This window comes from Cantharellus anzutake (assembly GCF_015039405.1).
Source record: "Cantharellus anzutake strain C23 chromosome Unknown EI90scaffold_41, whole genome shotgun sequence".
NCBI classification, from domain to species: Eukaryota; Fungi; Basidiomycota; class Agaricomycetes; order Cantharellales; family Hydnaceae; genus Cantharellus; species Cantharellus anzutake.
In genome coordinates, this window is record NW_024066991.1 from 352,399 (window position 1) to 379,793 (window position 27,395).

General features: G+C 49.7%; 11 protein-coding genes across 11 annotated transcripts; 6 read left to right on the plus strand and 5 right to left on the minus strand.

The window, feature by feature from the left end:
* Positions 1-1,013: 1,013 nt before the first annotated feature.
* EI90DRAFT_3127081 (uncharacterized protein) lies at positions 1,014-4,970 on the plus strand (the record flags this gene model as incomplete). The annotated part of the gene is made up of 17 exons (XM_039063983.1): positions 1,014-1,192; positions 1,261-1,411; positions 1,464-1,738; positions 1,797-1,920; positions 1,970-2,434; positions 2,496-2,636; positions 2,689-2,776; positions 2,831-2,932; positions 2,991-3,340; positions 3,389-3,500; positions 3,558-3,649; positions 3,707-3,830; positions 3,886-4,353; positions 4,404-4,528; positions 4,573-4,669; positions 4,728-4,804; positions 4,857-4,970. 17 exons carry the CDS (start codon positions 1,014-1,016, stop codon positions 4,968-4,970), a joined length of 3,084 nt encoding a protein of 1,027 aa, XP_038913523.1.
* Positions 4,971-5,574: 604 nt separating this feature from the next.
* Positions 5,575-6,694, minus strand: EI90DRAFT_3067665 (uncharacterized protein). The gene is made up of 2 exons (XM_039061036.1): positions 6,639-6,694; positions 5,575-6,568 (listed from the first exon to the last, which is right to left on the minus strand). The coding sequence occupies exon 2, from the start codon at positions 6,376-6,378 to the stop codon at positions 5,926-5,928; it is 453 nt and encodes a 150-aa protein (XP_038913524.1). The 5' UTR covers positions 6,379-6,568; positions 6,639-6,694; the 3' UTR covers positions 5,575-5,925.
* A 1,550-nt stretch (positions 6,695-8,244) lies between these two features.
* On the plus strand, positions 8,245-8,869 carry EI90DRAFT_3018159 (uncharacterized protein; the record flags this gene model as incomplete). Its single annotated transcript, XM_039057195.1, has 3 exons — positions 8,245-8,593; positions 8,654-8,741; positions 8,815-8,869. The coding sequence occupies 3 exons, from the start codon at positions 8,245-8,247 to the stop codon at positions 8,867-8,869; spliced, it is 492 nt and encodes a 163-aa protein (XP_038913525.1).
* On the minus strand, positions 8,752-9,681 carry EI90DRAFT_3067669 (uncharacterized protein). The gene has a single exon (XM_039061037.1). The coding sequence runs from the start codon at positions 9,199-9,201 to the stop codon at positions 9,013-9,015; it is 189 nt and encodes a 62-aa protein (XP_038913526.1). The 5' UTR covers positions 9,202-9,681; the 3' UTR covers positions 8,752-9,012.
* Positions 9,682-9,881: 200 nt separating this feature from the next.
* On the plus strand, positions 9,882-10,778 carry EI90DRAFT_3067670 (uncharacterized protein). The gene is made up of 3 exons (XM_039061038.1): positions 9,882-10,452; positions 10,562-10,642; positions 10,697-10,778. Exon 1 carries the CDS (start codon positions 9,894-9,896, stop codon positions 10,404-10,406), a length of 513 nt encoding a protein of 170 aa, XP_038913527.1. The 5' UTR covers positions 9,882-9,893; the 3' UTR covers positions 10,407-10,452; positions 10,562-10,642; positions 10,697-10,778.
* Positions 10,571-12,042, plus strand: EI90DRAFT_2928447 (2-nitropropane dioxygenase; the record flags this gene model as incomplete). Its single annotated transcript, XM_039054961.1, has 8 exons — positions 10,571-10,642; positions 10,697-10,705; positions 10,772-10,800; positions 10,865-11,103; positions 11,163-11,392; positions 11,449-11,588; positions 11,649-11,741; positions 11,802-12,042. The coding sequence occupies 8 exons, from the start codon at positions 10,571-10,573 to the stop codon at positions 12,040-12,042; spliced, it is 1,053 nt and encodes a 350-aa protein (XP_038913528.1).
* Positions 12,043-12,624: 582 nt separating this feature from the next.
* On the minus strand, positions 12,625-14,237 carry EI90DRAFT_3067674 (ribonuclease III domain-containing protein). The gene is made up of 2 exons (XM_039061039.1): positions 13,314-14,237; positions 12,625-13,244 (listed from the first exon to the last, which is right to left on the minus strand). Exons 1-2 carry the CDS (start codon positions 13,981-13,983, stop codon positions 12,733-12,735), a joined length of 1,182 nt encoding a protein of 393 aa, XP_038913529.1. The 5' UTR covers positions 13,984-14,237; the 3' UTR covers positions 12,625-12,732.
* Positions 14,238-15,766: 1,529 nt separating this feature from the next.
* On the plus strand, positions 15,767-16,806 carry EI90DRAFT_3156188 (uncharacterized protein; the record flags this gene model as incomplete). The annotated part of the gene is made up of 2 exons (XM_039066041.1): positions 15,767-16,413; positions 16,440-16,806. 2 exons carry the CDS (start codon positions 15,767-15,769, stop codon positions 16,804-16,806), a joined length of 1,014 nt encoding a protein of 337 aa, XP_038913530.1.
* Positions 16,807-19,759: 2,953 nt separating this feature from the next.
* Positions 19,760-20,923, plus strand: EI90DRAFT_3067686 (uncharacterized protein). Its single transcript, XM_039061040.1, is given in 7 exon segments — positions 19,760-19,800; positions 19,817-20,044; positions 20,094-20,255; positions 20,315-20,339; positions 20,400-20,570; positions 20,626-20,715; positions 20,766-20,923. The coding sequence occupies 6 exon segments, from the start codon at positions 19,936-19,938 to the stop codon at positions 20,893-20,895; spliced, it is 687 nt and encodes a 228-aa protein (XP_038913531.1). The 5' UTR covers positions 19,760-19,800; positions 19,817-19,935; the 3' UTR covers positions 20,896-20,923.
* A 1,157-nt stretch (positions 20,924-22,080) lies between these two features.
* Positions 22,081-23,469, minus strand: EI90DRAFT_3018164 (uncharacterized protein; the record flags this gene model as incomplete). The annotated part of the gene is made up of 5 exons (XM_039057196.1): positions 22,081-22,391; positions 22,755-22,787; positions 22,872-22,957; positions 23,074-23,153; positions 23,326-23,469. The coding sequence occupies 5 exons, from the start codon at positions 23,467-23,469 to the stop codon at positions 22,081-22,083; spliced, it is 654 nt and encodes a 217-aa protein (XP_038913532.1).
* A 3,025-nt stretch (positions 23,470-26,494) lies between these two features.
* On the minus strand, positions 26,495-27,342 carry EI90DRAFT_3067699 (uncharacterized protein). The gene is made up of 3 exons (XM_039061041.1): positions 27,024-27,342; positions 26,654-26,968; positions 26,495-26,573 (listed from the first exon to the last, which is right to left on the minus strand). The coding sequence occupies exons 1-3, from the start codon at positions 27,146-27,148 to the stop codon at positions 26,549-26,551; spliced, it is 465 nt and encodes a 154-aa protein (XP_038913533.1). The 5' UTR covers positions 27,149-27,342; the 3' UTR covers positions 26,495-26,548.
* Positions 27,343-27,395: the final 53 nt, after the last annotated feature.

Below are 27,395 nucleotides of genomic sequence, written 5' to 3' on the forward strand. Positions count from 1 at the left end.
AATGCCTCCCTCTCCTCGAAATAGTTATGCTGAATATCAGCCTTCACGATTTGAATAGCCCCGAGATCTCGGGAGTGAGACGGTTCTCACATAGCAGCGGAAAATGCCCTTTCACATGGGATAGAGGATGCTGGGACCAAGAGCAGATCCCGGGCGATGAATGATATGTTGATAATATTTCTACGGTTCTATGGTTTGGTTCGGAACCGGTTCGCATTTTCCCCCTAACTTTAAGAACCAAAACCGTCGGTTCTCGGTTCGGTCCCGGTTCGAACCGGTTCTCCGGCACCCCTAACCCTCTCATCGGATGATGACGCTTGTTTGTTTTTTTTCCTTAGTGGAACCCTAGTAGCTTTCGCAATACAGGGGTTTGTGTGTATTCCTAAATGGTAGGACTTTCCCGGGCTGGGTCACGGGGGGGCCCGGTATACCCATGGTATACCCATGGCGCATCACCTATTCGGGTTGGGCTGGGTTGGCCCATTACCTTGCACGTTCATGTCCTGATCCAATCCCCGAGCTCAAGAAGGAAAGAAGGGGTTTGGTTGCGATCGCTGGTGTAACTTCGTCCATGCGGCTGGATTTGTGAACTGATCATGCAGGTTTACCTCATATCATCAGGTACAACACCCAAATCATGACCTTCCTTTGATCCATTAGAATCGGATGCGCTTTTTGTTTTTGACGTTAGCTGTAATACACCACGTTTTGAATACTAAGACCCCTCGCGAAAATTTGGATTCGCAATCAGCTTGCCAAATGAAAGTGATCAAGTGAGAAGGGCAGCGGCCACGGGTTGCGTCAGACGGTAGGTAGGTGTCGTGTAAGCCCATCGTAGCTTCGATTAGAGTCATGTAAATAGTTGGTGTCGTCGGGGTTGCGCTAATGATTGTCTTGTTTGGAAATTGAATAGATGGTGCTTATGTATTGCTAATTGTTGCCGGCCAATCGCGCCTTCGTCTTTCGTATTGCAGGCGAGCAACATTTTCGATCCTTCGACTGGCGTGGTTAAAATGGATGGAGAATACCTTTCCGACAAAGAATTTGACGATTATGTTACCGACTCTGGCAGTGATGTGTACGAACCGGACGATGACGACGATGACCAGTACGGGGGCGAGTTGGGCGGAATCCAAGACTACGAAGTAGACAACTTAGAGAATGCCATAAACCAAATGCAGGGAGATTTTGAGTGAGTACTTCTTTCACAGGTTGCTCTCCATACTTCCTGCCTCCCGCTTATCCAGGATTTTCATGCAGTCGCATCGTCAAATCGAAAGTTCAGTCTTCTGGACCTGCCAGGGGACCTATTACCGGAAAATGGACTTTCGAGTTCGAGGAGGAAGATGACACAATGGACTTCCAACAAGAGCTTCGTGAGACATCCGGAATCGGCAAGAAGAGGAAAGCCGTACGTCCATGTAGCAAGCCTACGTGTGTCATATCCCCAATGTTTCGAACAGCGTCGACCCAGAAATATGCCGGAATTATCCCCACAAGTTAAAGATCTCATATCGAAGGGTATTGAGGCTTATACGAATAGTAGTATTGAAGAAGCAATTCCCCTCTTGAGAGAGGCCATTCGCATTGAGCCCCGAGCTGTGGATGCGTGGACGACACTTGCGGAATGCCATCTTGACCTTGGGCAGGAGGTGGAATGCTTGCAACTCCGCATAATTGCGACGCATCTCCGGGAGCCTGACGTTGGCACTTGGAGGGAGCTTGGGCAGAAGTCAAAGTATTTGCCAAGCCCTTCGCACATTTTATTAGGGTCTCACGCGACTTCCGACTTTCAGGGAGCTGGGATATCTGCAGCAAGCCATATATTGTTTTCGCAAAATTCTCTACATCGATCCTCAAGATTTGGATGCTCTTTGGGATTGGTCATATCTCCTTAAGATGCAAGGAGAACCCAAGAAGGTGCGTCCATACATTTCTGACGTGTGCCGTTCGCCAAAAAATGCCCCAGGCTCTCGATGGATTTCTCAAAATCATGAAGTTCCAACATTACGACCCGAACGTCCTTGAGGAAATTCGGTTACTTCTCATCGATCTTGACGACGCACCAAGGGCGACGAGGTTATTTCAGGACGCGTTCGACTTCCACACTAAACGTCAGCCGGAGGGCCCTCATTCTGAAAATGATTTCGGCACTCGGCAGATTATTGCTTTGACTGACTTTTACAATAATGTCAACGAATATGAGAAAGCGATTTTTACCATTCGGAGGGGTGCTCGATGGCTTGATGGCCGCTTTCATGAAAGTCCAATGTGGGATCCTGTTCAAGATGATAGGGAGTTCGATTTACCCGGCTATGCCAGAGACGAAGGAATCAGTCGAGGTCCTGGCCCTGGTTGTTACCCCTTAGATATCAACTTTCGACAGCGGCTCGCAATCTCCAGATTGAAGATTGGTGATTTCGGGGAAGCCCAGGTATGAGTCTACTGCGTCTGCATTGGTTTCATAATGCTGATACACCCAAACTAATGGCTAGATGCATGCATCCATTGTCTTAGCCACTGAGGATGTGGTTGAGTTCAGCATTCTCTTTGAGGAGCTCGCGAATGTCTACTTTGATTTGGGTATGTATGAGGATGCTCGAGAAATCTACATAAAACTAGCAACGCAAAACGAGGTCCGGTTTCGCATCCTTAGAATTAGGTGCTATATTCACCCAACATCATCAGACCAATTCTACCTTCATTATCCTCCGCATCGGAGCTTGTGATCGCAATCTGGGTAATTATGAAGACGCTATAGAGTCGTATCAGTGGGGTAGGTACCCGATAACGCCGCTGTGGAGCACCTTTATGAATGTTTCTCTCGTAGCCCTCAAAGTGGATCCTTCCCTTATCGAAGCAAAAAGCAAGCTTGCCGAAGCTCTAGAAATCATTGGTCGACTTCAAGATGCTTTTGATCTCATCAATGAAGGTAACGTCTCTGTTTCCTCGCCCATCGAATTATTGGGGTTGGCTCACCATGGATGTAGTTCTCGAGTTTCGTCGTGGCGTGCCTACTGCCCTGCCCACAGTCGAAGGGCCTTCTATGGAAGATCAATCGTCCGGAGGGGCAGCCCAGATGATTGGCAGCTTCTTCGACGAGACACGAAAATTGAACACAACAAAATCAGCTTCAGAAAGGAACAAGATATCTAGGGAACAGTTGCGCATATATGAGCAAGCCAAGCAAGAGCAAACGATAGCCGTGTTCGAGAGACTGGATCAGATCGAGGAGGACATGCTGTCTCACCTCCCTAGTGCAATCCAGATTTGGTTGAATGACGGCGGTGATCTTGTTGAGGAATTCCGCATTACACGCCAATTGTTTATGGTAGATAGGGTATGTTTCCCTATCAAATAGGTTTCCCCGCAGCTAACTTCTGTACAGACATCCCCATATCGTGGCATTATTATTGAGAGGCGTCAAAACAGGGACCGGGGGAAGAATAAGTCAGAAAGTGGAGATAATGAAATGGCGTCTCGTTTGGAAATGGAAATAGGTGTCTCCCGACCTGGGAACTTGCATAATCTTGCACAATCTTAACGACCTATTGTAGCCCAGGACGCCGCGGCAGGAGGAAAGCAGCCCAGAGGCGTTGACAATTTCCGGGGGGTAACATTCGCACGCTGGTTGTCTATGATCACTCAGGTTCGTCTGGAACTAAGCACTAGCACTGATATCAAAACTGTGTCAATTTCTTGGCAGTACTGTTTTCTCCTTACACGAGAGGATCAGTATGCTCTTGCGGATGAAGTGCTTCGTCACATGTTACTTTCCAATGCCTACAATGATTTCAAGAATCAGAACACTATCAGGATAACTGCAGCGAGTGCGCCAATCGACTATTGTGCCTCATTTAAATGCTTACCCCATTCTCCGACCAGTATGCGCCATTCGAGCCCGACATTATCCAAACGTTATGGAGCATTGCCAGAAGCTCCTCAGAGATCATCAATTTAACAATGATCCGTTTAGGTTCTTACTCGCTGGTCTTTCGAAAGGAGGTTTGGATGCGAACGAGGCGTTCATCGCCACGAACTTCCAGAAAATGGCATTGCGGGAACTAAGGCTCTGGGAAGCGAATGCTCGTGGGGATCCTCTGGTGCTTCGACAAAATGGGACCCGCTGGATTGCAGTACAGGGAGATGACGCTCTCGACGATGACGAAATTCCAGGGGAGGAGGATGGGTCCCGTTCTAAGAAGGGGAAGACAACGGAAGCGAAAAGCTCCAGAGGCTCCAACTCACAGGAGAATTTTCCTATGCCACTGCGTCCCAAGAAGATGAGTCCTTTGATCTATGCATTTTATGGCTACATCATGTTTTGTGCTCGGAGCTACCAAAGTGCCAAATGTTTGTATGTCCTACGTTGCTTCACGCATCCATCAACGATTACATCATAGGGTACCTCTTGCAAGCTCACGCCTTGCAACCTCGAGATCCAGTCATCTGCTTGAGCCTGGCCGTTGCATGTATTGGTCGTGCAATGCAGCGGCAAGCAGACAATCGTCATCACCTAGTTGTGGAGGTGAGTCCCACCGAGTGCTGATGTGCTAGTACTGAATTGTCTAGGCAATGGCTTTTATGAGCGAATACAGGAAGTACCGAAGACCTTCCCAGAGAGAAGATGAGATTGAGTACAACTTCGGTCGTGCATTCCATCAACTTGGTAGGACTATCCTATGTCAAGTGACTCGCAACAAGGCCTATCAAAATATTCTTATCAGGTCTTTATTCCTTGAGCGTTAACCACTATCAAAGAACATTGAAGATCATTTCAAAACGACTAGAACAAAATCCAAATGTGCGTAAAGCCATAATCAGTCAATCCAATTAAGCGCTCATGTCTGAGCTAGCTGACGGATTATGGCATGGCTCGAGAAGCCGCTTACAATTTGTCACTTATCTTTGTCACCAATGGCTCACCCGGTCTTGCAAAATCTCTGTACAAGCAATGGCTTTCCGTCTAATGGCCTATTGTCATCTTCCATCCTGTAGAAATTGATCGAGACAGATAGTGCAGAGTGCTTCGGCTCTGGTTTTTGTTTTTTGACGAGGCAACGATGAGGACGGGCCCGATAGGGACAACACAGAGTGGGGGCTGTGTATTCAAGCTTCCTCTCTCTTATGAGGCTCTGGATTTATATTCAACCCTGAGCGACCACGGGTGGCTACCTATTGATAGGCTCGTACCCAGTCGTCCTTACGGTTTAGTTTGGTCCAAGTCTATTGCGCTTGTCGAATCAACGCCAGCCGCCACCAAAGTCGGGCTAATCGTATGGCAGCAACAACCCTCCGTCCATATTCATGCCAGAATATACAGCCTTAGATCTTGAGGTCATCGGGAACATGTTAAGGTTTGTGCAAGTTGTGTTCCCGCCCGCGGGACAACCGGCAGTGTTTAGGTTGTGCGAGCAGGGTAGCCAACGAATACGACTTCGGCATGCACCAATAGTGGTACATTTGGGGACGTTCCGCTTCGCCCTCGAGTCTTGAGTTTCCGGCCTTCTGGCAACACGAAAAAAGCTAATTCGGCCGTCAAGTCGCTTGAAGATCTATATACATATTTCGCCCACGCGGCGCTTCACGCCACCGCGATGATTCTAGAATGAACTATCAACTATTCAAACTTTGCCCAAAGTCGAAACGCTCTCCCTAAGCCCTCTGCAATGTTCTCTTGAGTTACGCACATCATGTGCGTTGTCTGGGAGTAATCACTAATCCAATGGGCACGTCATATCCATGGGATGTCTCTTCGTATCCGAGTTGTGGCACCCGACATGTTCAGTGTCCGGGATGGGGTTTGGCGTACGCATGGGAGGGCACGGCGGTTTTGTTGCTCGGAGACCAGATGGAGTGGGGGCTCCAGATGGGAAGACGGGACCAGGACCGAATGGGTTGGGGCGTTTGGGATGTTCAGGGCATTCAGGGCCTTCGGGACCTCCGGGACCTCCGGGGCCTCCAGGACCTCCAGGACCTCCAGGACCTCCAGGACCTCCAGGGCCTCCGGGGCCACGTGTGACGGGGGGACTCTCTAGCTCTGCCACACCTGGGATGGGCAAGATGGGGAGCCCATGTAGCCTTACCGTGTGGGAGGCGGGTGGGACACTGGATTCGTGAGGCGGCTCCCAGGGACACGGCGTTGTGCTGGGTCCCTGTGCAGGTTGTTCTCCAAGGTACAAAATGGTCACACTGGAAGAGGAGACGGTAGTGGAAGTGAGAGGTATCCCGCTGGCTGTGGTTATTTCGCGAGTGGTCGCTTCCTGCGGACCAACCCATTCTCCGGAATCGAGACGAGCCGAGGCGTTGAAGAAAGTAACAGTGCTGAAGTTTGCGAAAGATTCGGAGTTTCCAGCCTGGAACCCTCCGATAGCCCATATGGCAGCATATCTATCACAGATAGGATTTTCGACGGTGGTGACCAGTCCTTCCGACTTGTCTTCCGTATTCAAATTCTCAATAGTTGTGGCGAACGTGTGGTTGCGCAACGCTTCTATAGATATCCTGGCTATGTCACCGGTGCTAAAAGTTATGTTTTGGATAGTGAGTATATCCAGATAATCCGCCCCTGCGTATGACAACGACGATCCATCAATAATCAATACGCTGCACACGACCCAGCTTCAATGGGTAGTTACCAATGACATTAACGGCCCCGTTGGGACTGATTGACAAGCTGACAAGCGTTAAGGCGGCATTTTCGCAGTGAAGGCCAACTGCTGCAGTAATACTCTGCTCCCCAGTGGGATCGGTTGAACGGATTGTTGGAATGACAAAAGTTGAGGTGACATAGTCATAGCCAGTCTACAAGTGCGAATGAGTGCACAGTTGAACGGTGAGATCCCAGCTGTGCGCAAGTGGGTACTTGAGCACGGTGCTTACATCATTGAGAATCGCACCAGCCCATGCAAGCTGAGGGGTAATACTATCCCTGCGGACAAGGCCAGGTTTGGCTAGACGTTTAGTAAAGCCACGCAGAGGGAGGGCTCGACTCCTTGACCTTAAGATGGGATTGTTGTTAGGACGGGCCGCAATCGGAAGGGCCAAGGCAAGAAGGGTCGTGAAGAGGCTGATTGGCGGAAAAGCCAGAAACATTGTGGTGCTGTTTTCGTTGAGCCATCACCCACTACTGTCTTCTAGTTCTTATAGCCTTTGAGCAGCACTGATGCGGTTACTACCGCAGCTCAAGGTTGATGTGTGGCGCCAATATTGCAAAGGTCACAGCCGGAGAAATGATTGCATTAACGTGAAGGACTTGAAGTGTACTTCCGGAGATTGCACCGCCGGACCGTCACGCAGTAATTGAGTGTGTTGGCAAGCCCCGATATCCATCACCTACTTCCTATGATGCCCGCAGTGGCACAATTTGAACCCAGAGTGCGCTGTCTGCCGTTAATCCAATCTATGCCTTGCTGCATGCATGGTATCAGCGGCGATAAAGCCTCTGCGAAGGAATACACCATCAGCGGTGCAAAACCTTGGCGAAAGAACACGCCGTCAGCTTAGCTGCCAGAAGTGCGGCTGGTCGGACTTTCCGATGCGTTGTCACTAGCGACACATTATAGGTTCTGGATTGCTTAATGATTTCGCAGTGACGGCACAGCGTGACACTTCATGTGGCACAAATACAATTCGTGATGTGGTTACCACATCAGGTTTGGTGGGGGGCGGCACTAAATCACTTGGACATTCCAGCTCGGGGTGTGTGCGGATCGCAGAAGGCGAGACGAAGTCGGACGAAGCTAAAGTGGCGGAGTGGTCCTGGGCCGTGCCGATCTGACAGGGACCCCATACACACGGGCAATTTCCTCCAATCATTAGAGCAAGCCACCATGATGCCGTTCTACTGCTGACTGCTGACGACACTCAACCGTGTTGCGACGCTGTGTAGGAAGAAAAAAAGAGTGGCCTCACAAATGGGGAGCTTGGAGAAACGAAGACGACAGGGACATGGCATACAGGGCATTTCCGTAACTTCCTGTATTGTTCAGCTTGACGCAGTGCAGTACACACAGGTCATTACTGTCAGCTTAAGGAACCTAAGTGCCTGCGTGGTACAACATGACGCGTACGGGTCAGACCTGGGTGCGACTTAAGGTATATAAGAGTCAAATGGTACAGCGTAGCAAATCGGACCCATCCCCTAACATCCAGCGCCCCTTTTCCCTTTCCATCTGAGCATAGAGAAGCAAGCCCTAGCTCCTTAATCCGCATACTGAGAATCCCGGGATGTAGTGATCGTTTATGGTGGGCCCAAAGACCCAGGAGTGGGGGGGGGTGGATGGTGGGGTGGGAGAAACAGCACGCCTATTGGTCATTGGCTATCCCTACTCCATTGTCGCCGCACAAAAGATGATATGCATGACAGGAGATGGAGGCTATGCAATCCAAGGCAAACGCGACGGGTTAATTCCAATCCAGATGCGCACACGAACGAATAAACGTAATCAACAGGATAGAAATGTCGCGCTCGATAAATCAAGACGCACGGAGTATACGGATGTAAAACAGTCGAAGGATGGACCCTTAGGACAAAGCACTGACAGCGATGGATTGTACAAATCCTTCGATCCGGATGCGTGCGCGCGCGCGAGTAAGCGACGCACATGCTAGCCATATAAGAGTAGTATAGGTAAATGTAGCACCCCTCAAGACCCAAGCGTAGAGGGCACCGTCCTACTGTTTTGGCACCAGTGGAGATCAGAAGGTAGTGACTGGCTGGATGGTAGGACTAGTCGTGGGTATGCGAAGATAGTTGGCGGGGAGGGATCGATTGTAATTAGGATCACGCTGTTCAACCCTCCCCTCCTGAAGGTGGGTTGGAGGTGAGGAAGCAAAGATCGTGGAATGGGTAAAGGAGTACCAGTAGTGATGATTGGTCATGTCGAGAGCAGAAGCGGCAGTGGGTGAGTGGAGTGATCAGGATGATCGCAAACAAACTAGCTCTCCCCGGAGCTGCAAAAAGCAATATCGGGGTCCCCTCTAACCTGCGGTATATGTATTCTCCAGAAGCTACGACGAGCAATGGAAGTGCCTCACACCCTGTCTCTGCCAATCGCGAGCTTGGAGCGAGAAAGGAATCCGGAGCTTCCACGAAGGTGTTCTGAAGCAGGGGCACCTCCTTTCTAGTGCGGGGGTGACGTGAACAAACGGTCTACCCAGGGGGCTTGCAATCATATAGACGCGGAATTTGATACGCATGGCGAGCTGGACACAATGCAATTGATGAGCGAACCTCGCTACCTGCGCACTCTCTAGGGAAATTCAACGAGGCTCTCTGAAGAATGTAAACAGGCCAGACAATGCGACGCGTGCCCTAATGAGGGGAACAGGTGCCAAGTTTTTTGTTCATGCAAACGGACGGAAACAAGGGTCGCGAGCCTTCCCCTAAGCGGCGGCAGCATACACATATCTAGGCTATACGACGGCTGTCCTGCGGAAGTTTCGTCTCGCAACACTCAGAGATCAAGCGTGTAAGTCCACTCGATCGGCGGCGTAAGGAAGAGGTTGGGCTCAGACGCAGCGAAACCCCCCAACTGGCCGTCCTCCGGCTGTTAGAAGTTCTTCGGCAGATGAGAAATGGCGGACGGGCATTGTCTTTGGCTGGGATGTGAGAAGAAATAAGAGAAAAACTTCAACCGCTGGCATGGCAGCAACTGGTGCCTTGTACTTTGTCAAGGAGTGCTGACGGTGCAGCCGGACTCCGCATTGCAAGACGTCCCCGGCTAAGGGAGAGTAGCCGTGCCCATGGCTTGCATGTGCCATGCGTGGCACCTGACACATGACCTGATGTTGAATATAAGTGTAGCGGGGTTGGCCGAATTTATTCGTCTACATATTCCAAGTGGGGCGGAACTTTCCGCCAAATCGTCGATCTTTCCCTCAAATTGGTAATGCCTCTTTCTCCCAAGGTCCTTTCGACCTCGCGCACCTTTATTAAGCTGTCAGCCTTCCCAACGCTCTCCATTCCACTACACTATGGTATTTCTTTATCCGATCTAAAGAATGGGCATTGCACTTTGCGCTTCCTATATCCCATCAAACCAACTGGTGTCATGTTGCCTTTCGAGCATTTACTGCGACCGCTGGCAGGTCCCCAGCCTGAAGTTTATACACTGGCACATGCACAATTTCAAGTGCACCTGCTGTCTGTCTTCATCCTCACCGACAGATTTTCGAGGTTAAAATCGATAATGAAACCGCCCTTGCTGAGCAGACAGGGTTGTGCACATTATTCAAGATACAGGTGGGAAAGAAGGTGTTTGAGGCACGAACGCAAACAGGAAAATGACGAGCCGAGGCACAAAATGAGCCGGAAAGATCCGTCGCGACGTTTTCGTACTCCGGGCTCGGCCTCTACTTTTACCGGACCCTCTACCTATAATAAATCATCCCTGAGTTCTTGACGAACTTCACCTTGAACTCCATAACCCTCTCATTTACAACGGAAAGGTAAGCTGTAACTGTCGTCACAATCGAACCAGATGCTTACTGCTGTTTTCATTGGATGTTAAACGTCTCAATCGCATTCCCTTCCGAACTCCGCTCACCTCACTTGAAGCTGTGCAAAATGGCACCCATCACGACTGAAATCACCAAGCTCTTCGGTATCCAGCACCCTATTCTGTTAGCTGGAATGAATGTAAGTAGCTAGTTCACTGCCACGTTGAACTGCCAGTGACTTGCGAGGTGCCAGGTGGCTGCTGTAAGAGATTAGGACTTGCGTTTACATCAGGATGAGCCTTCTTAACCCGTTCCCGCCGCTTTACAGGGGCCTGAACTGGCAGCTGCAGTGACAAAGTCAGCTCTTCCATTCAAGCTTTTGCTCTCCCCGTGCTTATTTTAATTTTCTTTCAATCATTAGTGCAGGTGGCCTCGGCGTCATTGGAGGCGTAGGGTACACGCCCAAATTTCTCCGGCAGCAAATCGAGCTTATCAAGAAGGACTTGAAAGACCCCAATGCACCTTTCGGAGTAGACCTACTCATTCCTCAAGTGGGGGAAGGTGCTCGGAAAACCAATTACGACTACACGAAGGGGTCATTATCTGAGCTTATTGATGTCATCATAGAAGAAGGAGCCAAGCTTTTTGTTTGCGCCGTTGGTATGTTGCTTGACTGCCCTAGATTCCGAGTGTCAAAATTGCTCATGTGCGTCACATAGGTGTCCCACCAGTTGAGGTAGTTGAAAGACTCCACAAAGCTGGTATCCCCGTCATGAATATGATTGGGCATCCGAAGCATATCCAGAAAGCCCTCGCTCGCGGCGTGGACATCATATGTGCGCAGGCCGGAGAAGGTGGTGGCCATACGGGTGATATTCCATTTGGCATACTGATCCCAGCATGTTTGGATGAGTTGAAGGGGAAAAAGAGTCCGTTGACGGGCAAACAGGTTCGTTCCCTATGGTGATCTTACCCAAGCCCCGGGCACTGAATACCTCATTCCAGGTGCCCCTCATTGCAGCTGGTGGGATTTCAGACGGGCGTGGTTTAGCTGCCGCTTTGGCATATGGTGCACAAGCTGTCTGGGTGGGGACACGTTTCGTCGCCAGTGTAGAAGCTGGCGCACCCAAAGCCCACAAGGAGGCGTAAGTCACCATTTCCCTCGCCTCAATTCGATGTTTGTTTCACTAAATCTCATGGTATAGTATCCTATCAGCTGGGTACGGAGATGCTGTTCGGACGCTGATATTTACTGGCCGTCCCCTTCGAGTCCGAAGAACTCCCTACGTTGAAAACTGGTGCGCTCCCTCTTGCCTAGTGCTTTCGCACATCGCGCTAACCAATGTCCCTGTTCTCAGGGAAAAGAACCGGCAGGAGGAGATCAAAGAGCTCACCTCACAAGGGGAAGTGCCTTTTGAGGTTGATTTGGCGAAGAACCCCAAGGTGATGAGCGAGGGGAGGTCATTCCTCCTGGGCGAAGTCTCTGCCGTGATCAAGGACATCAAGCCCGCGAAACAGATAGTAGATGAGATGGTCGCTGAGGCTGTTGAAAAGTTGAGGGCTGCGGGAAGCCTTTTACAGGAAAGGTCCAGGCTCTGATATTTATGATCTCCATCTGGGTTGCCTAGTTAGTTTAACCTCTATCGCACCGGCACTACGGGACGTGTATTCTCAACCGTCGATAGCCTGTGGCGGTATTTATCAAATATAATGCACCATGTCCACAGACACTGTCGCATCTGTTATCCAATAACGAAAGTCGTCGACCTTGTGCGCGTGATTTGTCTGCCTGAATTCCTGCTAAACTGTACGGAGCGGGTCATGCAACATGGACATGTATCTTGCAATTTGATAGTAAGTCATTTCTAGTTTTGGGTTCTGTGAGACCTCGGTCCTGTCAGTCTGTCCAACAGCTTTCATGCCCGATCACCAAGCTACACCTCTTCCACGAATATGACTCAGTCGGTCGTTTCGCCAACATACTCAGTAGCCTCACCCGCTTTTCTCCCATCTTACTTAGGACGATACACTTTCATTGCAGTTTGTCACACGTTATATAATGTACACATGTCAGCCCCGATCACAAGTGGCAGCTAAGAGAATCCAATCGATGCTTTGTCCCCCTGCATACTGTTTTCACAACATGCCACACTCATCACCGAATCAGAACAGCGTGTCTGCCTTTCCGAGCTGTGGCTGCTGCAGCAGAAGGACATAACGAAGAACCCGGGTACTGCACCCGTGGAATTCTCAGCAGCTTCACCGGACTTTTGAGCTGCTTGAGAGGTCCTAGTTGACGCACCCTGCGACGCGCGTATAAGCTTCCAACGCCGCCTTTTTAGCCGTTTTCTTCGAAGTGCCTTGTCCGGAAGTGAGCACCCTCCCGTTCACCTGAGCTTGGGTCCTCCAGAACCGTTTTCCTTCGGCATCCTGCATCAACTTGTAAAGCCAAGCTGATGGTGGAATCTGATTTGCACGGAGCGGGTTTCCAAGTGAAGGCGGTGATGGTGGTGATGGTGGAGTTTGCGCAGTAACTGGCGTCATTGCCCATGGAGCTGCATCAGTAACCCGAGGCACAAACTCACGCAAACGTGAGGGCACGAGTGCAGGTGACGGTGGGGGAGTTGGTAGGGGATTTGGCACTGTCACTGGTGCTGACGAGCTTTCGGCTCCGCCATGTCGATGTGATTCAGTTGAAGCCGTCAGCCGAGGTGGTTTGAGAACGACTGAGAGGTGCTGGTGGACAAAGTCGAACCCTCGCTCTTTGGTCAGGGCCCCAATATACGCCTCAAATAAGTCGGCTGTAAAAGTTACCAGATAAGGCGATGAAGAAATAATGTCGGGGGGCGGTATACACAGGGTGCGCTTACCGTGTATTTTTTTGTTTAGATCCTGAGATATATCCTGCCCACAAACTTCATTGTAGGTTACAAACAACCCGTACCTTACCGACAACATTCCCAGATACTTATTCGAAACCAGCTCAGCGCGAATGGTACATGCCTCGCCAGTTTTCAATTGAGGGGCTAACTCCTCCAAGAGCAGCGTGACGCTGAATTGAATGGCAGCATCGCCGAGCCATTCTAGACGCTGATTGTCTCGTAGACCATCCTCGTGTTCAGCCTGGCGGGGTGTAAAAACTAGATTGCCTAAATGGGCGGAACGAATCTTGGGTAAAGGAGGCAGCAATGAGATAGGGGGTGACGATTCTGACGAATGTGATGGCGCAATCGGCTCCGGCTCCGCAAAAGATGAAGCGGAGTCAGCGTGAAAAAATGGCTTGCCCCACTCCGTTGAAGAGCCCCGATGACACGCGGCGCTTCTTCGAGTGGAGCTGGTTTCAGTTTCGTCCATGGTGGCCCTCGCAGTAGCAGGTGTTGCATCCAATTCGAGCCCCTTCGCCTCAATCTGATGCGTCGCCGACAGCCACCAGCCTGTCCAGAGCCAGAACCAAAAGGCAAGAAGTAGCTTGGGCTTCAAGTAGACGACGGCCAGCGTGAGACATCCGTATGCCGCTACTACAGCTATCGTCTTCGTCATCGAGTTGGGCCAATTTACGGGCAACCTCTCTACTATCGGGGATGAAAAGAGCGGCGGGAAACCGGGCTATAGGATGGTCACAGTGATTGTTTTGAGCTGATTTCATCTGCTTACAAGTCTCTCAGTGACTCATACACGACGAATTTGGGAAGTTGTTTGAACAACATGGTAACTTAGCGAGAAGAGACAGGAGGCAAAGGGGCAGGTGACAATGGTGAAGGAAGATGACGCATATATAACTTTGAGGAACGGTGGACTCGGCTGCTGGCAATCGACGCGCAGTGGAGGTTGTCCAAATCGAGTGCCTTTAATTGCAACCAGCGGGCGTTGCCGAGCGCCCGCATGGACAATTCCCGCAAGAGAATGAAAATCATAATGAAGTGAACAACCAGTCAGGACTCAGGATTGATACTACAGCTCTACCATCACTATCCTGGCCCTCGAGGTGTCATTCGCCGATTGCTCACCACTGTGTCCAGCCCCCATTCTGACTCTCAGTGCTTTTATATCAGAGGGAAGGCCCCTAAAATCCTTATGAAATGCAATGCTGTTCGACAGCATCTAAGACACGAAATTGTTGTGAAAATTTGCATACAATTGGAAGTATAAATGCGAACAACCATTTCTTCGCCCATTCACCTCGACAAAGGATTAGAGTACGTGAATGCCTTTAAGCCGTGATTTTCGGTTGAACTACTCATTCCACTCAACCTGGCTAATTTTAGATTCTGGCTGCTGGATGACAACAAGTTGATGGACTCGAACGGTCACTTCGTTGCCTCACTCTATATAATATTGTCATAGAGGCTGGAGTCCTGCCTATTGCCTTACCCGACCACTGATATTGTGGCCGGCTTATTTGAAATCTGTAGCCCTGACCAAGGAACAAGTATTGAGATTCACCAGTCTCTGGCTACTTTATCCAGATTGCAGCGTCATCCGCGTTGCCGAGTGCTACATACCATCCTTCGTATCTCCCTCACTGTGCGCGCAACAGTCCACATATAGCTACCACACCCAAACTCCGTCCAAGTTCGAGGTGTGTCTTTCTGTTACTGAGAATTATATTAGGATTAATACAGATGGACATTGGGATAGCTACATACTGTGGACCGATCGAAGGTCCCTGCTGAGGGAAAGATGGATAGCTTGTATACGAGCATTTTGCAGAAGTGTGACTGGGAGAACGACGATTTTGTGCATGACTACCCGATTGTGATAGGAGCAATCCTGATTGCACAACAGCCACTAACTGTTGTGGTTTGGGATTCCATTCTGTCACCGCTCCTGGAGTGTCCAATCCGACATACGCTAGCTGAACTTTCTCCCCTTATCTCAGGAGTTGGGGTTCCTGATGTGCCAATTCGTATCCTGCCTCAATCATTCCGTGATTTTCTTATGGAACGAGTCGGTCCCCAATCGCCCACACGTTGTCGTTTTGCAGTGGATGAGAGGAGGGAGAATGCCAGAGTTTCCCTACGCTGTGTCGAAATCCTGAACGAGGATGTATCCTCTATCGGGAGTTTAGGGTTGGTTAAGGACTTATCCGAAAAGGCTGAGCTGTCACCTGTTACGCAGGGGATAGTGTCGGAACACTTCCGTTACGCATGTCGGCATATCGTGTATCACCTCAACCAAGTCCAGGAGCCACTGGAGGTGCTCAATCGATTAGTTTACACATTTCTCGATCAACAGATAGTGCACTGGGTGGAAGTCTGTGTGAGGACAGGAGGGTATATTAGTATATCGTCATTCCCTGAGTGGGCCAAGGTATGAATCATCGATGGCGTTCGTCCGGTTTTGCATTGATCGGACTTCGAACGAAGTTATCCTCACCCTGATCAAAGTGCTTGGTAATCTGCGCAGAAACCTTTCATTCTTTTTGAGATTGCAAGAGGCATATGAGTCGGCGAATGACTCTGTTGCACTCTGCCGCACCCTTGTGTCTGCGGACTCTGAGATCTACACCGTAGATTTGGCCCGGTCAGTCGGGAGTCTAGTTGCAACACTCATCGACCTTGGACGGCTTTCCGAGTGTCAAGCTGTGGCGCAAGGTGGCAGCCGTCCATCCGACAACATACACCTTAGATTTGGCTCGAGCGCTCAAAAGTCATTCTACCATCTCGGACAGCATTCCGAGGCGGTCCCAGTGATCGAAGAAAGTGTCAAACTTTGTCGCGAGGTAGTTCCCATCCACCCAACACACAAGCTGGAGTTAGCTCGCGTTCTCAGGAATTATTGCATATCACTCAACCGATCTAGACGACATTCTGAGGAGCTGCCGGTGATCGAGGAAAGTATGAAACTCTCACGCGAGCTAGTTGCGGTTGATCCATCACACGGCCCAGATTTGGCTCGAGGGCTTCGGATCCTCAGAGCATCACTCTCCAGTCTTGAACAGCATTCCGACGCGCTCCCGGTCGTCGAAGAGTGTGTTGATCTCTGGCGTCGGCTAGTTGCCGATCATACACCCCAGACCTGGCTCAAGCGCTCTGGGAGCTCAGCGAATCACTCTCCAAACTTGGGCGGCGTTCCGAGGCGCTCCCAGCGATCAAAGAAAGCGTCAACCTCTGGCGCAAGTTAGTTGTCGACCATCTGGCCTCATATACCCAGGATTTGGCTCTGGCGCTTCGACATCTTTCTGTATCCCTCGACAGTCTCGAACGGTATTCCGAGGTGCTCCCTGTGATCGATGAAAGTGTCAAACTCTGGCGCGAGCTGGTTATTGTTCACCCGACCACGTACACCCCAGATTGGCTCGAGCGCTACGGGATCGTTTTGTATCACTCGGCAAAATCGGGCGGCATTCTGACGCGCTCCTAGTGATTGAAGAAAGTGTTAAACTCTGGCGCCAGCTAGATGTCGCCCATCCGATATTATACGCCCCAGAGTTGGCTGCAGCGCTCGCGAATCTTGAAGGATTTGCTTGACAATTTCACACGGCATTCTCAGGCTCCTCGTGAACGAGAAGCTTAAATTCTTGTACCAGCAGTTGCCATCCACCCAATGTCACCGACTCTGACCTTGTCACGATCACTCGTTTGTTTCAGCAGCTCCTTCCGAAATTGTTGTCATCAGCTGGGGTCCCATCTTTTGATGAACTCCTCGTTTGTGTTTTGTGTGGTACACGCGAAGTGCACTCACGAATAGTTGCAACGCCAAGGCTAAATCAGGTCCATTTTGATTACCCTGACGCTTATGCGCATGAGTCTCGACTGCCATATTCCTGCGTCGGATGGTCTTCGGACCGTACTCATAGCAATCTTCTATCTTCCACAAGTTTAAATGCAAACCCACGAGGTTGAACTTCATGTCCTATACCCGCCGCTCTTCTCTGGGACGTACAGGAACATACCCAACCAACCAGAGAGGTCTGGCTTCTGAAGGGGTTCGCTGCCAATGCACGTCAGATTAATTACAATTAGAACTAATTTACCCTGTTTCGAAAAACCCTCCAGGCCAATACCCCGGATCTTGGTGCCGGCCTTGTCCGCATGAGCTTTCCTTGCTCGACCATGCATACCTAGAGCAGTGGTCCCTCCAATCGCGGTCACACCTTCCCACGCTCCTCCAGATCTTCTGTCGCTATATCCGGGCATCCAATATATTAAAAAAATCATCGGTGTGATCTTGAACCTGTCGGTCGGACCCCAGGTTCAGGAGCACTCAGTACGCTGCGGATGTCAATTATCCGCCTCAGGGACTACATGACTTCCGAAGTCCAAGAATCGCGACTCAATTTACTGTTGGAAATTCAACGGTAACGCTAATAATTAATGTGATGGTGCTGCTACCTTTCTACGATTCGACTACTGCCCCACACCCCTTTACCTTATTTCTGTTTGATTGATGAAAGTTTGTTACCGACTTAGGCTTGACCGATAGTAGTGTTGCGCTGGATAAGAATCTATGCAAGTTCGTTTACTCTCCATTTCCTCGGTTCTCGTTTACGAGTCTGAGTATGCGTTCTCTAACAGGTTTAGAGAGCCAAGCTATGGCTGCTGACCCTTTGAGTGATAACATCAAGAGCACTCATGGAACGACGGACACAACTATCGTATGTAAGTTCGTGTGGCCCTTCCCGATCGCGGTCGGAATGTCCATTTCGGAGAGATCGTTAGGAAAGTCAACAAAGAGTGGGCCATACTCGTAGCCATAATTTAGCACCCAATCACACATAACCAGCAGGCGCCCAGTGTTGATTGGTGGGATATGAATGAAAGTGCTCGTGTCGACGAGAGACTTTGTCACCAGCAGTTGGGGATGTGTAAGAGACCAGCGGTAGCTGTAAAAGGTGGATCAGCCTTTACTTCTACCCTGTTAATATACAGCCAAATCAAGCGTATACTTAGACGGACTTCTGAGGCCTGAGGCGAACAGGGGAACGGAACGTTACCGTCCCCAAACTAGTAAGATACCTTTCACTCTCCTTGCTGTTGACAAACCAATCACCTCCCTCTCTCGAACACTGTCGTGACATTTTGCTTGTATTTACTCACCGAAACCAAATAATATCACATAAACTCCTTTGCCAGTCTTGGAGTGTTATACTGCTGTTGCATTCAATTCAGGTTCATAATGTCAGTGGGGTTGTATATGCAGACTGGGGGTGCGGTCCTGATTTAAAACTTAACGATATTTTACATTTGTAGTACCACCTAGTACCACGGCGCGCAAAGACGGCTCCAGAGTGACTTCTAAGTGGGCTGCGACGCTGCGTCGATGTGGGAGTAGCGGGTATTGCCGCTTCAGGCGGCGTCCATCAGTTATATGATATTCACGACATGTATCTCTAGTTGGTTTTAAAATATATTTCCTCATTTACGTAGTTGTGCACGTGACCCTTGTCCGTTCTACTAAGGGGGGTTATTAGGTTTAGTGACGATTGAGACATGTGGTGACTCGTCGATTTCCCTGTATGGGAGGACCTTCATGATCTCTTGAATCCCCGTGCATTAATCGTAAACCTCACTTACTCTTGATACGTGTGGAACAAGAATAATATCAACACGCTCTAGATCTTGACGGTTGAGTTTTCACTAGCGAATCTCCTGATGCTCGTTTGTTCTCACTTAAGCCAGCGCTCTGGGATGCTGGGAACCCACGTCAAGGATAAACCTCCTTCGCAGCTCCAAGTCCGGGATAGTCTTCACGCTAATTTCGAAAGCTCTTACTCACGTCGTTTCGCTCAACTGGGTGGATGGAATAAGACCTGCGCTGAAAGACCCTGCGTCCCACCTACACGGTAGCATTACTGTCTATTCCTTAATAGAACGACTGCACTGCGCGAACCAGTATTCTGATATCTCAGGCGGCTCCAGAGGATAATTAAGAGTTCTTTCCCCTCATCCTTCTAGTCAAGACTGGACCAAAAAACCATTACGCATGCTGTCCAGGTACGGTTGCGTCCAAAATATTGTCCCTTTTGGAACCTCCCTTCTAAGCTCGGCGAGGAGTTGTCGGAATTCAGAAATTGAAGGAAATCGCTGACCGCGCCTTCCCTCGGATGATCACAACCCCCCCTCCTCTCTGTCCATTCTTCTCGATGCTTCAGTGTTGTCCTGTCCTAGCTGCGTACTCTGGTTTGAAGTTTGTAGGAAGTGATATTATCGGTTCATTACTACTCTCGGGTTCTTGCGGTCCCTGGATTTGAGTATTGAGCTTCGTTCATATGTTTTTATCCGCCATTTCATGTCTTCTGTTTTTCCCGTCGTTCTGATGGAAACTCCGGCCACGTAACAGAATCAAAAAGTTCCATGCTATTAGTATTAGGCGAAGCAACGCGAGCAGTTTAATTTATGGTACGTCCATATAGTACGCAACGTTCCAACAATTCTGGTGTGTTTAAGTAATCACTCGAACACTGGACACACAGTATACACTCGGGATTAGCAGAATCTCATATATGAACTCAGCAGCCAAAGTCAACCGTATTCCTTTTCCCTCACTTGAATGTCTCAAACGCCAATTATTGATGAATCGAACCCCATCTCTCCTCCTCGCTCGATCAGGGAGATTATCGATGACAGGTTTGAAGAGGTGTGGAGGAGACTCTACGACGGTTAGTAGTTGCGTTGCGAACCATCCTTTGTTGTTTATTTTTGTCCCAGATAGTAACACAGTGGCGCTAATAGCCACGCTCCTCACTGCAGTCGAGGCTCAAGTATTAGCGATCACGCTCGCTGATGATAGAAAAAATTCTGCCATCTACAGCCTGTTCAATGCACCAATAATGGCTGCTATGCTGTTATCTACAGTGGCGTGCCTAAACGGTATTATCCCTCTAACTCGGTGTCCGGTCTAGCGATCGATAGTATCGTCTTGCTTACAGCTTGCCGGCGTGCACACTGGCTGACGTACGTGCATGTCCTCGAAAATTCAGCTCCTACAGCAGGATCTGAACATCATCTTACCAGCTTTGCGCACCGCGACGCACTTCGACTGGTCATACATCGATATTTATACCTTACGGGTGATGTCCGTGTTGATGTCCCTTCCCCAGTCGAAGTTACCGTCGCAGCTAAGCCAAATGTGTTCGACTATATCAAAGCCTTTTCATTTAGCCGCTGCTTCACCCTAGTTGTTTGGTAAGTGATATAGCTTGGGCTGTGTGAATTTATTCATATTCTGACCTCTGCTTAGCGGGTTTTACTTATTCATCGTAGGGTTCTATATCTATGTCGCGTCCCGCTTCTCGAACGGAGTGATTGCTGTGGGCGTTATAGTCCTCGTAAGTGCTTTTTTTTACAATGAACCAGGCGTCTACCTTAACTCGACTCCAAGTTCGCCATTTGTGTCGAGATCGCTAATAGCCTTGGGAGAATATCCCCTGCCATTCATCACATACACTTCGACCGTATTGATAGGGTCGACCTGGGGCCAAGAGATTACCTCAAGGATGAAGTAAATTAATATGGTATGACACTGCTGAGAACAAAGCGACAAAAAGGCAAATCGCTCGACGGGAAAAAAACATACAAGGAGATTGAGAATAGCTCGAAGCAGACGTACAGCGCAGCGGGCAGGAAAACATCATGATTGGCACACACCCAGTGTACAACGTGGAACAAAACTCGATTATCTGGGATGTCCTTTGCATTGACAACATCACCCTCGTTCTCTAGGCGCTTTTGGGACTTCGTCACTCAGGCACATCACTGATACAAGCCAGGAGAATCGAAATCCCTTGTGGCTTCATTGAAATCTTGGAACCGAATTACCCAACATGATTTTTAATGGTTCTGCGCTCTTTAAAGTTGCGCGCAAGCTTAGAAAGAGAGCTAGCTGTGATGGCAGCAAAAACGCAGTTGGAGTCGGCACAGCTAGCGATGCGCAAATTGTTTGTAGAATTGTGCACGCCGGTACATAGTATGATCGGGATATGAGAGTTGGTAAAAAGTTTAGGCTACCCAATGGTGAAGGGATTTGAATGGCAAACACGTTCATTTGGGCCACAACTTGCGCAGCGGCGATAGTAGCTACGTTCTTCTCTGCGATCGAAGGGTCCCCCACCCTCAATATATGACAATAGATCGAAGAGATGCGTGGGATCAGATGTTCACGCAAACCTCTTCTTCTTTATTAATTGCGGGGCTATTGTTGATCCTTGGGGGAATATTTTCCCAGTCGCGTCGGATCTAGCTAGTGATTGATAAGACCATTGCGATCGACTTACAGCGCGCGTGGTGTCAATGTGCACCTTGACTGATATGGACAGATATCCCAAACACTACAGGGGCTCCTCCAGCAGGATCTGACTAGCACTTGGCCAACTTTGCACACTTTTGACTAGCCACACTGGTCCACACTTCAAATACGGGTCAAATTAATCACCCCCCCCCCCCCCCCCCACGGTTTCGCGGAAAATAAGGCAAGTTGGTTTGAATTTTGATCTCATCAAAGCGTTTTATTTGACAATTGTTTCTTCGTAATTCGTTTGTACATGCTGTAGTTGTAGCTAGGAAAGCAAAAAAAAATAAAAGGTCCAAAATACCAATCCCCGGAAGAAGTAGGTAAACATTGGATCGCCCAAGCAAACAGATGAATAAGCCTTCCCTCCCCTCCAACACACAGGTACATCATTTCCTTATCCCTCTGTTAATCTACGTGCCCTTCCCTCCCACGCTCCTGTTGTATTCCCTCCTGCGTTCCCTCTTGCCCTCCCGCTTGCCCCCCCTCTTGCGTTCCTTCTTGCGTTCCTTCTTGCCCTCCCAATAGGCCTCCCTCTTGCGTTCCCTCTTGCGCTTCTCTTTCCCCTCCCTTTTGTACATCCTCTTGCCCACCCTCTTGCGTTCTGTCCTGCGCTCTATCCTGCACTTCCCCTCGCGCTTCCTCTCGTATTTCCCCCGGCGCTTGCTCCTCATCCCCTTTCACCTTGTCATATTTAGGTCCCCCTCTCGGCCCACGACCTGTAAGCCACAAATTAATAAGAAGGGGAAAGAGGATTACCACCACGAGTACGCCAACGACCCCCATGGCAATAGCAACCACCATAAGTCCTATGGGAATAGGGGGAGGCCGAGGGTGAGAGTGGGGGCGAAGGAAGGGAGTGGGGAAATCATCGGAAGTCGTTGAAGAGCCAGTGCTGGAAGGAAGAGAGTTTGTGGATGTAGGCGATGAGCTTGTGCTCGCCGTCGTTGTCGTCGTTGTCGTGTCATCCGATGACGTCGTATGACTGCTCACAGACTATTTGAAAGTGAAAAGAAAAAGTCTAACGATGTAAACTCCATCGAAACTCTTCGCCAAAAGTTTTAAATGCTAACCGAGCTAACCGAGTGTGACGTTAGTGATGAGCTTGGATTCGGCTATTGTACACGCATAAAGGTTTGGAGGCAACAGTTGTGAGTGGAGTGGCGTTGGGAAAACAGGAAGGAGTATGTAAAGCTTACGAACGTTGACTACAAGTGGGACAGTTGTCACTTCGAGCCCAGTAGCATCTGTTACGGAGAAGGACACCGCACTGGTAGTGACAGTGCTGCGCAAGTGCGCAAGTGCGGACGCGAAAGCAATGTGAGTTAGGACGTTTTTTGGTTGCGAGGCCACTACTGGGCGGACGGAAAAGGCAACGGGGGGGAGCGACGATCGGCGTACTATGTGAAACTGGACTCGGAGAGTGTAGCACTCTTCAAGAGATTGTTATTCTGATCCCAAACTTTGACCGTGACGGGTGTCTGCAACCAAACCAAACCAAAAAGAGCATAGTCGTGTGTTTTGTCCGGCCACCGCCACCAGTTCGAGAGGTAGCAAATTGCGCCCATACAAAAAGTACATAATGGTTTGAGTTGGGGGTCAGTTGAACTTGACCCCTAGCTGGGGGATCTGGGATCAATACATAGAGCCTACCTCACAAGCCGCCCAAGACACTTGGAACGGGACTCCACTCGTAATCTCCATCGGGACGTCCATAGTACACGCCAAACTAATCCGAGCACAGAGCAAGAAAAGAAGGGCACTTTGCGCCCAGGGAAAAGATAAGAGCCTTGGCATCGCTGTGTTTACCTTCGCCTATGTCAGGCACAGTGATAGAGCCAGCAAGAGAGAGAGAGAGAGAGGAGGTTATGGAGGTCGGGAGGAGAAAATAAAGGACAGGCAGCAATAGCTAGAGAGCACAGCGCCTCGCCGAATACGGAGAGAAGCGTCCGCATTGAAGAACGTTCTTAAGGAGTCCCAAGAAATCAGATTCGATCATATTCAGCCCGTTCTCGGACACTACAATTGGTTGAGGCAGTCTCATTGTACTAAGGAGTCTGTCTGACAAACGAGTCCCAAACTGGACCAACTCTCCCGATTAAAACGTACAGGTAACAAGTTCAATAGACCGGAACTGCTTTTGAGCGAGGAACAGAGCTGATTCTTTCGGCGGGCAGATGAATCAATGAAGCGAAGTGAGATCTCATAAGGTGCCTCCAGGCTGTTCGTTACGGAGCAAATTCGGAATGAGAATGAATTCGGATGCGGGCATGCGCATTTAAACGAGACGCGGTATCTCATTCAAACGGCTTCGTGTGCAACACGCACTATGTAGATGCTCTACTTAGACGCTCCGCCCAGAATTAATTGACTCTGAGGCTGTGTGATGAATTCGGCCAACCCCGCTAGTGGCATGGGATTCAGATGTTCCGACAGAACACTGTTCTGTGAGCTGGCTTTAATATCATGCGCCCCAGATCTGGCTGGGATTCTTTTTGGCGCTCATAGATGAAGAAAGTCTCAGGCTCTGGTTGGTGGTAGTTCAAACTTGTTACCCCGCAGCCTCGATATGTCGTGGCAAGTGCGGCTAATATCCCGATTACACCATGGCATACGTGAGGGGATCGTCAATACATAATATAGTTGCTGGTGTGCGGCTTCTGTGACGGGGTCTTCGGATTGTGGCGCCAGCTGGTTGTCATTCATTTGCCCCCGATTTGGGTCGATAGCTCCAACACTCCCGCGCCGGTACACTAGTCAACGCTCACCCGACGTTATTCACACCAGGTTTCGCACCATTAATGGTTCTTAGTACTATATTGGCCCGCTAATCATCCGGAGCCAAGACCGCTTTGGGAGTTTATTACCCTAATCCCCCATGTACACTCGTAGCCAAGCCATGACCCCCCGATTCAACGCCACTCATGTGGCTGGCCTATTTACTTACTGGATAAAAATATAATTCGCTTTGTTTCCTTCATATCTAACTACATTCACGTACGCGGTTCCAACTTCGCTAGCTGAGCCTAGGCACTCACACCTGACGGGCCAAGTAACATTCCAAGGCCAGGCACGCACTCCAACGATTCAAATCGTATGTAGTGACGCGACAGAGACCTTTTGCCCAGGAAAACAAGGAGACGACGATATCAAGACGTTGGCGTAGGAAGAATACACGGAATAGAGATCTTTATTACAAAACGGAGAAAGCTTAGCCGTTCTTGAAGTCACTTACATTCATTTCGGAGTGCCACAATCAATTCAGTGAAATAAGTTGCCATTCATGGTCGCTCCGGAGCTTTCTCCGGAACCTTTGTCAGCCCTGGACACTGTATGCGCTTGGTGCGCCTTTACCTGGCTTTCATGCTGCCGCTGTTCCGAATACCTAGTCTTGACTACCCTTATCGTTCGCATTGGCCGGTTGTCGCGGAAGATACGAGAGGCTAGTCCATTGAAATCCCACGGGACCAATCCCCACTTCATCCTGACATGCATGTTCCCGCCATTCTTCTGAGACGTACGGAAGGCACTACCAGCAGGCCAACAGAGAATCGTCAGTCGTCCGCCGCTTTGAGTATAACAGGGAGAGGAGATGCGTTGTCAGGTTCTAATGCAGTGTCAACGTCACAAACATCATTGCACCTTGCAGACAACTGAGTTTTGAAGAGGGTTCGTGCCGATGCGCATTGGAACAATTGCCATTGGATCAATTCAGTCTTGATATATTCTCTCTAGTGCTGCCTCACCTCAGATGGCATCTCCCAAGGGGGGTCGGTCTTTCGATTTTACGGTAGTAGGATACACTCATTTCCCGAAAGCAATAGCCAGGAGATCAGGGAGATTCTAATGAAAGTCCATGCGAAAAAACCGGAGCAAACCACTGAAATTGAAACAAACTATAAGTTGTCGACTTCAGTTCGCGGTTGAGCGGAGTGAGATTACAGGTCATGCTTGGCCATTGCAATTCCATGTTAAACATCAAGGTATGAGGGGGCATTTAGAGAGGGATGAGATCCTTGGACGACGCCAAGATTCGATTCGAATGCAGGGCAATGCCAAACAGAGTTGAAGCGAACGGGGAGTCCAGAGCATTGACCGATTCAATTCGATTATTTGGCCGGTCCCGCTCTCTCGAATGTCCCTTGTCGCCTCATACTTGCAACTGACTTGTTCGCAGCCTATATTGGAGCCTTGACCAAAGAGCACGCACCTAAATTCATTCACCGATCTCGAGGCGCCATTCCTAACCTTCTTGGCTACTTGGTTCGGGTCACGGAGAGATGTCCAAGTAAGTTGGTCGTGGTAGCAAGTGCCGAATCTCACCATCCGCTGCCCCCCACGTTTGCTCCCGTTATTAGCACCACGTCATTAGCACTCACAGATCACCACACGCGCATTCCATACATCAGATGTTTACGTCTAGCCTGGAGGGCTAAAACCCCAAGTGAACTCAAGCGATGTATTCGTGCCCATTGAGAAATAAGAACACGATTCAGGTTTCGGGCTGTGTTGGCAAAGAGCCAAGGAAGACACATATGGATTTCAATCCATCAAGGCAGGCCAATCCAACATGAAGAACGAACCAGCAAATCCAGAGACTCCGCAAAGTGAAGTTTCTGAGCGTCAAGTATTGGCACATACGGAGTACCTGACTACCCGTAGAGAAATGGTCGGTGGCATGGGTAGGCGGTACCGACACTGGTGACGTTACAGGTAAAGCGCTGTCACCGAAGGGGTCGATGACCATGTATCTGTAGTATTGACATTCAAGCCAACGTTCTACCGCCGGCACGCGGCTTGCCAGGAGCCATACGCCAATGAGGAATCTTCAGCCCCCCGCACGACTGATAGTACCAACTGGCACTGATGCAGCTGGTCACGCTTGGCCATTGCAATCGCATGTAAGCGGATAACCGAAGACTGGTCTTCACGAACTCGAAGCTGGATGGCTGATGTCCCTATTACTACTATAACATGGTAGTGGAATAGATGGTTGCGAACAGCCAGTTCTGCGAGGATCGACAGAATCTGCCGCAGGAGTACTTCCCATAATGGGACAAATTGCGGCTGTGATCTATGCGGTGTTCGCTTGACCGCCGTCACCGTCCGATCTCTTCCGCGTCCATCGATTCGTCCGTTATCCGCTATGTCGCTGAAGCAAAAGCTCCATGGCATCATTGAGGCGGGAGGTAACGTCGCGGTTCCAGTTCTCACTGCTGTCCACGCTGCGTCAGGAGTGCTCCCTCCTTTGCAGGCTGCCGCTGGCGCCGCACTCGCTATCCTCAATGAGGTCAAAGTTAGTAGCGATTTACACTGATTTGGGGCGGAAGTTGAAAGTTTTCAATGTGTAGAAGTTTAAGGAGAATAAAGAGGACTGGGAGCTTTTTGGGAGATACGTCACCGACACCACGGCCCGTGTGATGGCGGCCCTTGACTCATATGATGCATCGAGCGAAGGAGCGTGGGTGGGGAACATCAGAAAGCTAGATCAGTAAGTAGCATTTGCTCTCAGGTTTCGCCGTCGTATAGCATAGGTGTTTCTTTTTCTTTTTTGTTTCAAAGGGCGCTGCAGAGCATTCAAACCGAAATTGGCAGGCTGAGTGAAAACGTGGAGAGGCGGTCAGGCATCCGCAATTTCTTCTCTCATATGAAGAAGCCTGGCAGAATTGACGATTTGAAGCGAAATCTTGACGAAGCCTTAGCATTATTTCAGGTAATTACGC

Bases quoted from the DNA above. Each gene is read 5' to 3' on its own strand.
- EI90DRAFT_3067665 (XM_039061036.1), bottom strand. From the start codon at position 6,378: ATGGGCTATCGGAGGGTTCCAGGCTGGAAACTCCGAATCTTTCGCAAA.
- EI90DRAFT_3067669 (XM_039061037.1), bottom strand. From the start codon at position 9,201: ATGCGTATCAAATTCCGCGTCTATATGATTGCAAGCCCCCTGGGTAGA.
- EI90DRAFT_3067670 (XM_039061038.1), top strand. From the start codon at position 9,894: ATGCCTCTTTCTCCCAAGGTCCTTTCGACCTCGCGCACCTTTATTAAG.
- EI90DRAFT_3067674 (XM_039061039.1), bottom strand. From the start codon at position 13,983: ATGACGAAGACGATAGCTGTAGTAGCGGCATACGGATGTCTCACGCTG. The intron at 13,245-13,313 runs GTAAGCGCACCC...TAACTTTTACAG, and splicing joins TCTAAACAAAAAAATACACG to CCGACTTATTTGAGGCGTAT.
- EI90DRAFT_3067686 (XM_039061040.1), top strand. From the start codon at position 19,936: ATGTCTCAAACGCCAATTATTGATGAATCGAACCCCATCTCTCCTCCT. The intron at 20,340-20,399 runs GTACGTGCATGT...TCATCTTACCAG, and splicing joins CGGCGTGCACACTGGCTGAC to CTTTGCGCACCGCGACGCAC. The intron at 20,716-20,765 runs AAGTGCTTTTTT...ACTCGACTCCAA, and splicing joins GTGGGCGTTATAGTCCTCGT to GTTCGCCATTTGTGTCGAGA.
- EI90DRAFT_3067699 (XM_039061041.1), bottom strand. From the start codon at position 27,148: ATGTTCCCCACCCACGCTCCTTCGCTCGATGCATCATATGAGTCAAGG. The intron at 26,969-27,023 runs CTACACATTGAA...ATCGCTACTAAC, and splicing joins TCTTTATTCTCCTTAAACTT to TTTGACCTCATTGAGGATAG. The intron at 26,574-26,653 runs CTACCATGTTAT...TTATCCGCTTAC, and splicing joins GTTCGCAACCATCTATTCCA to ATGCGATTGCAATGGCCAAG.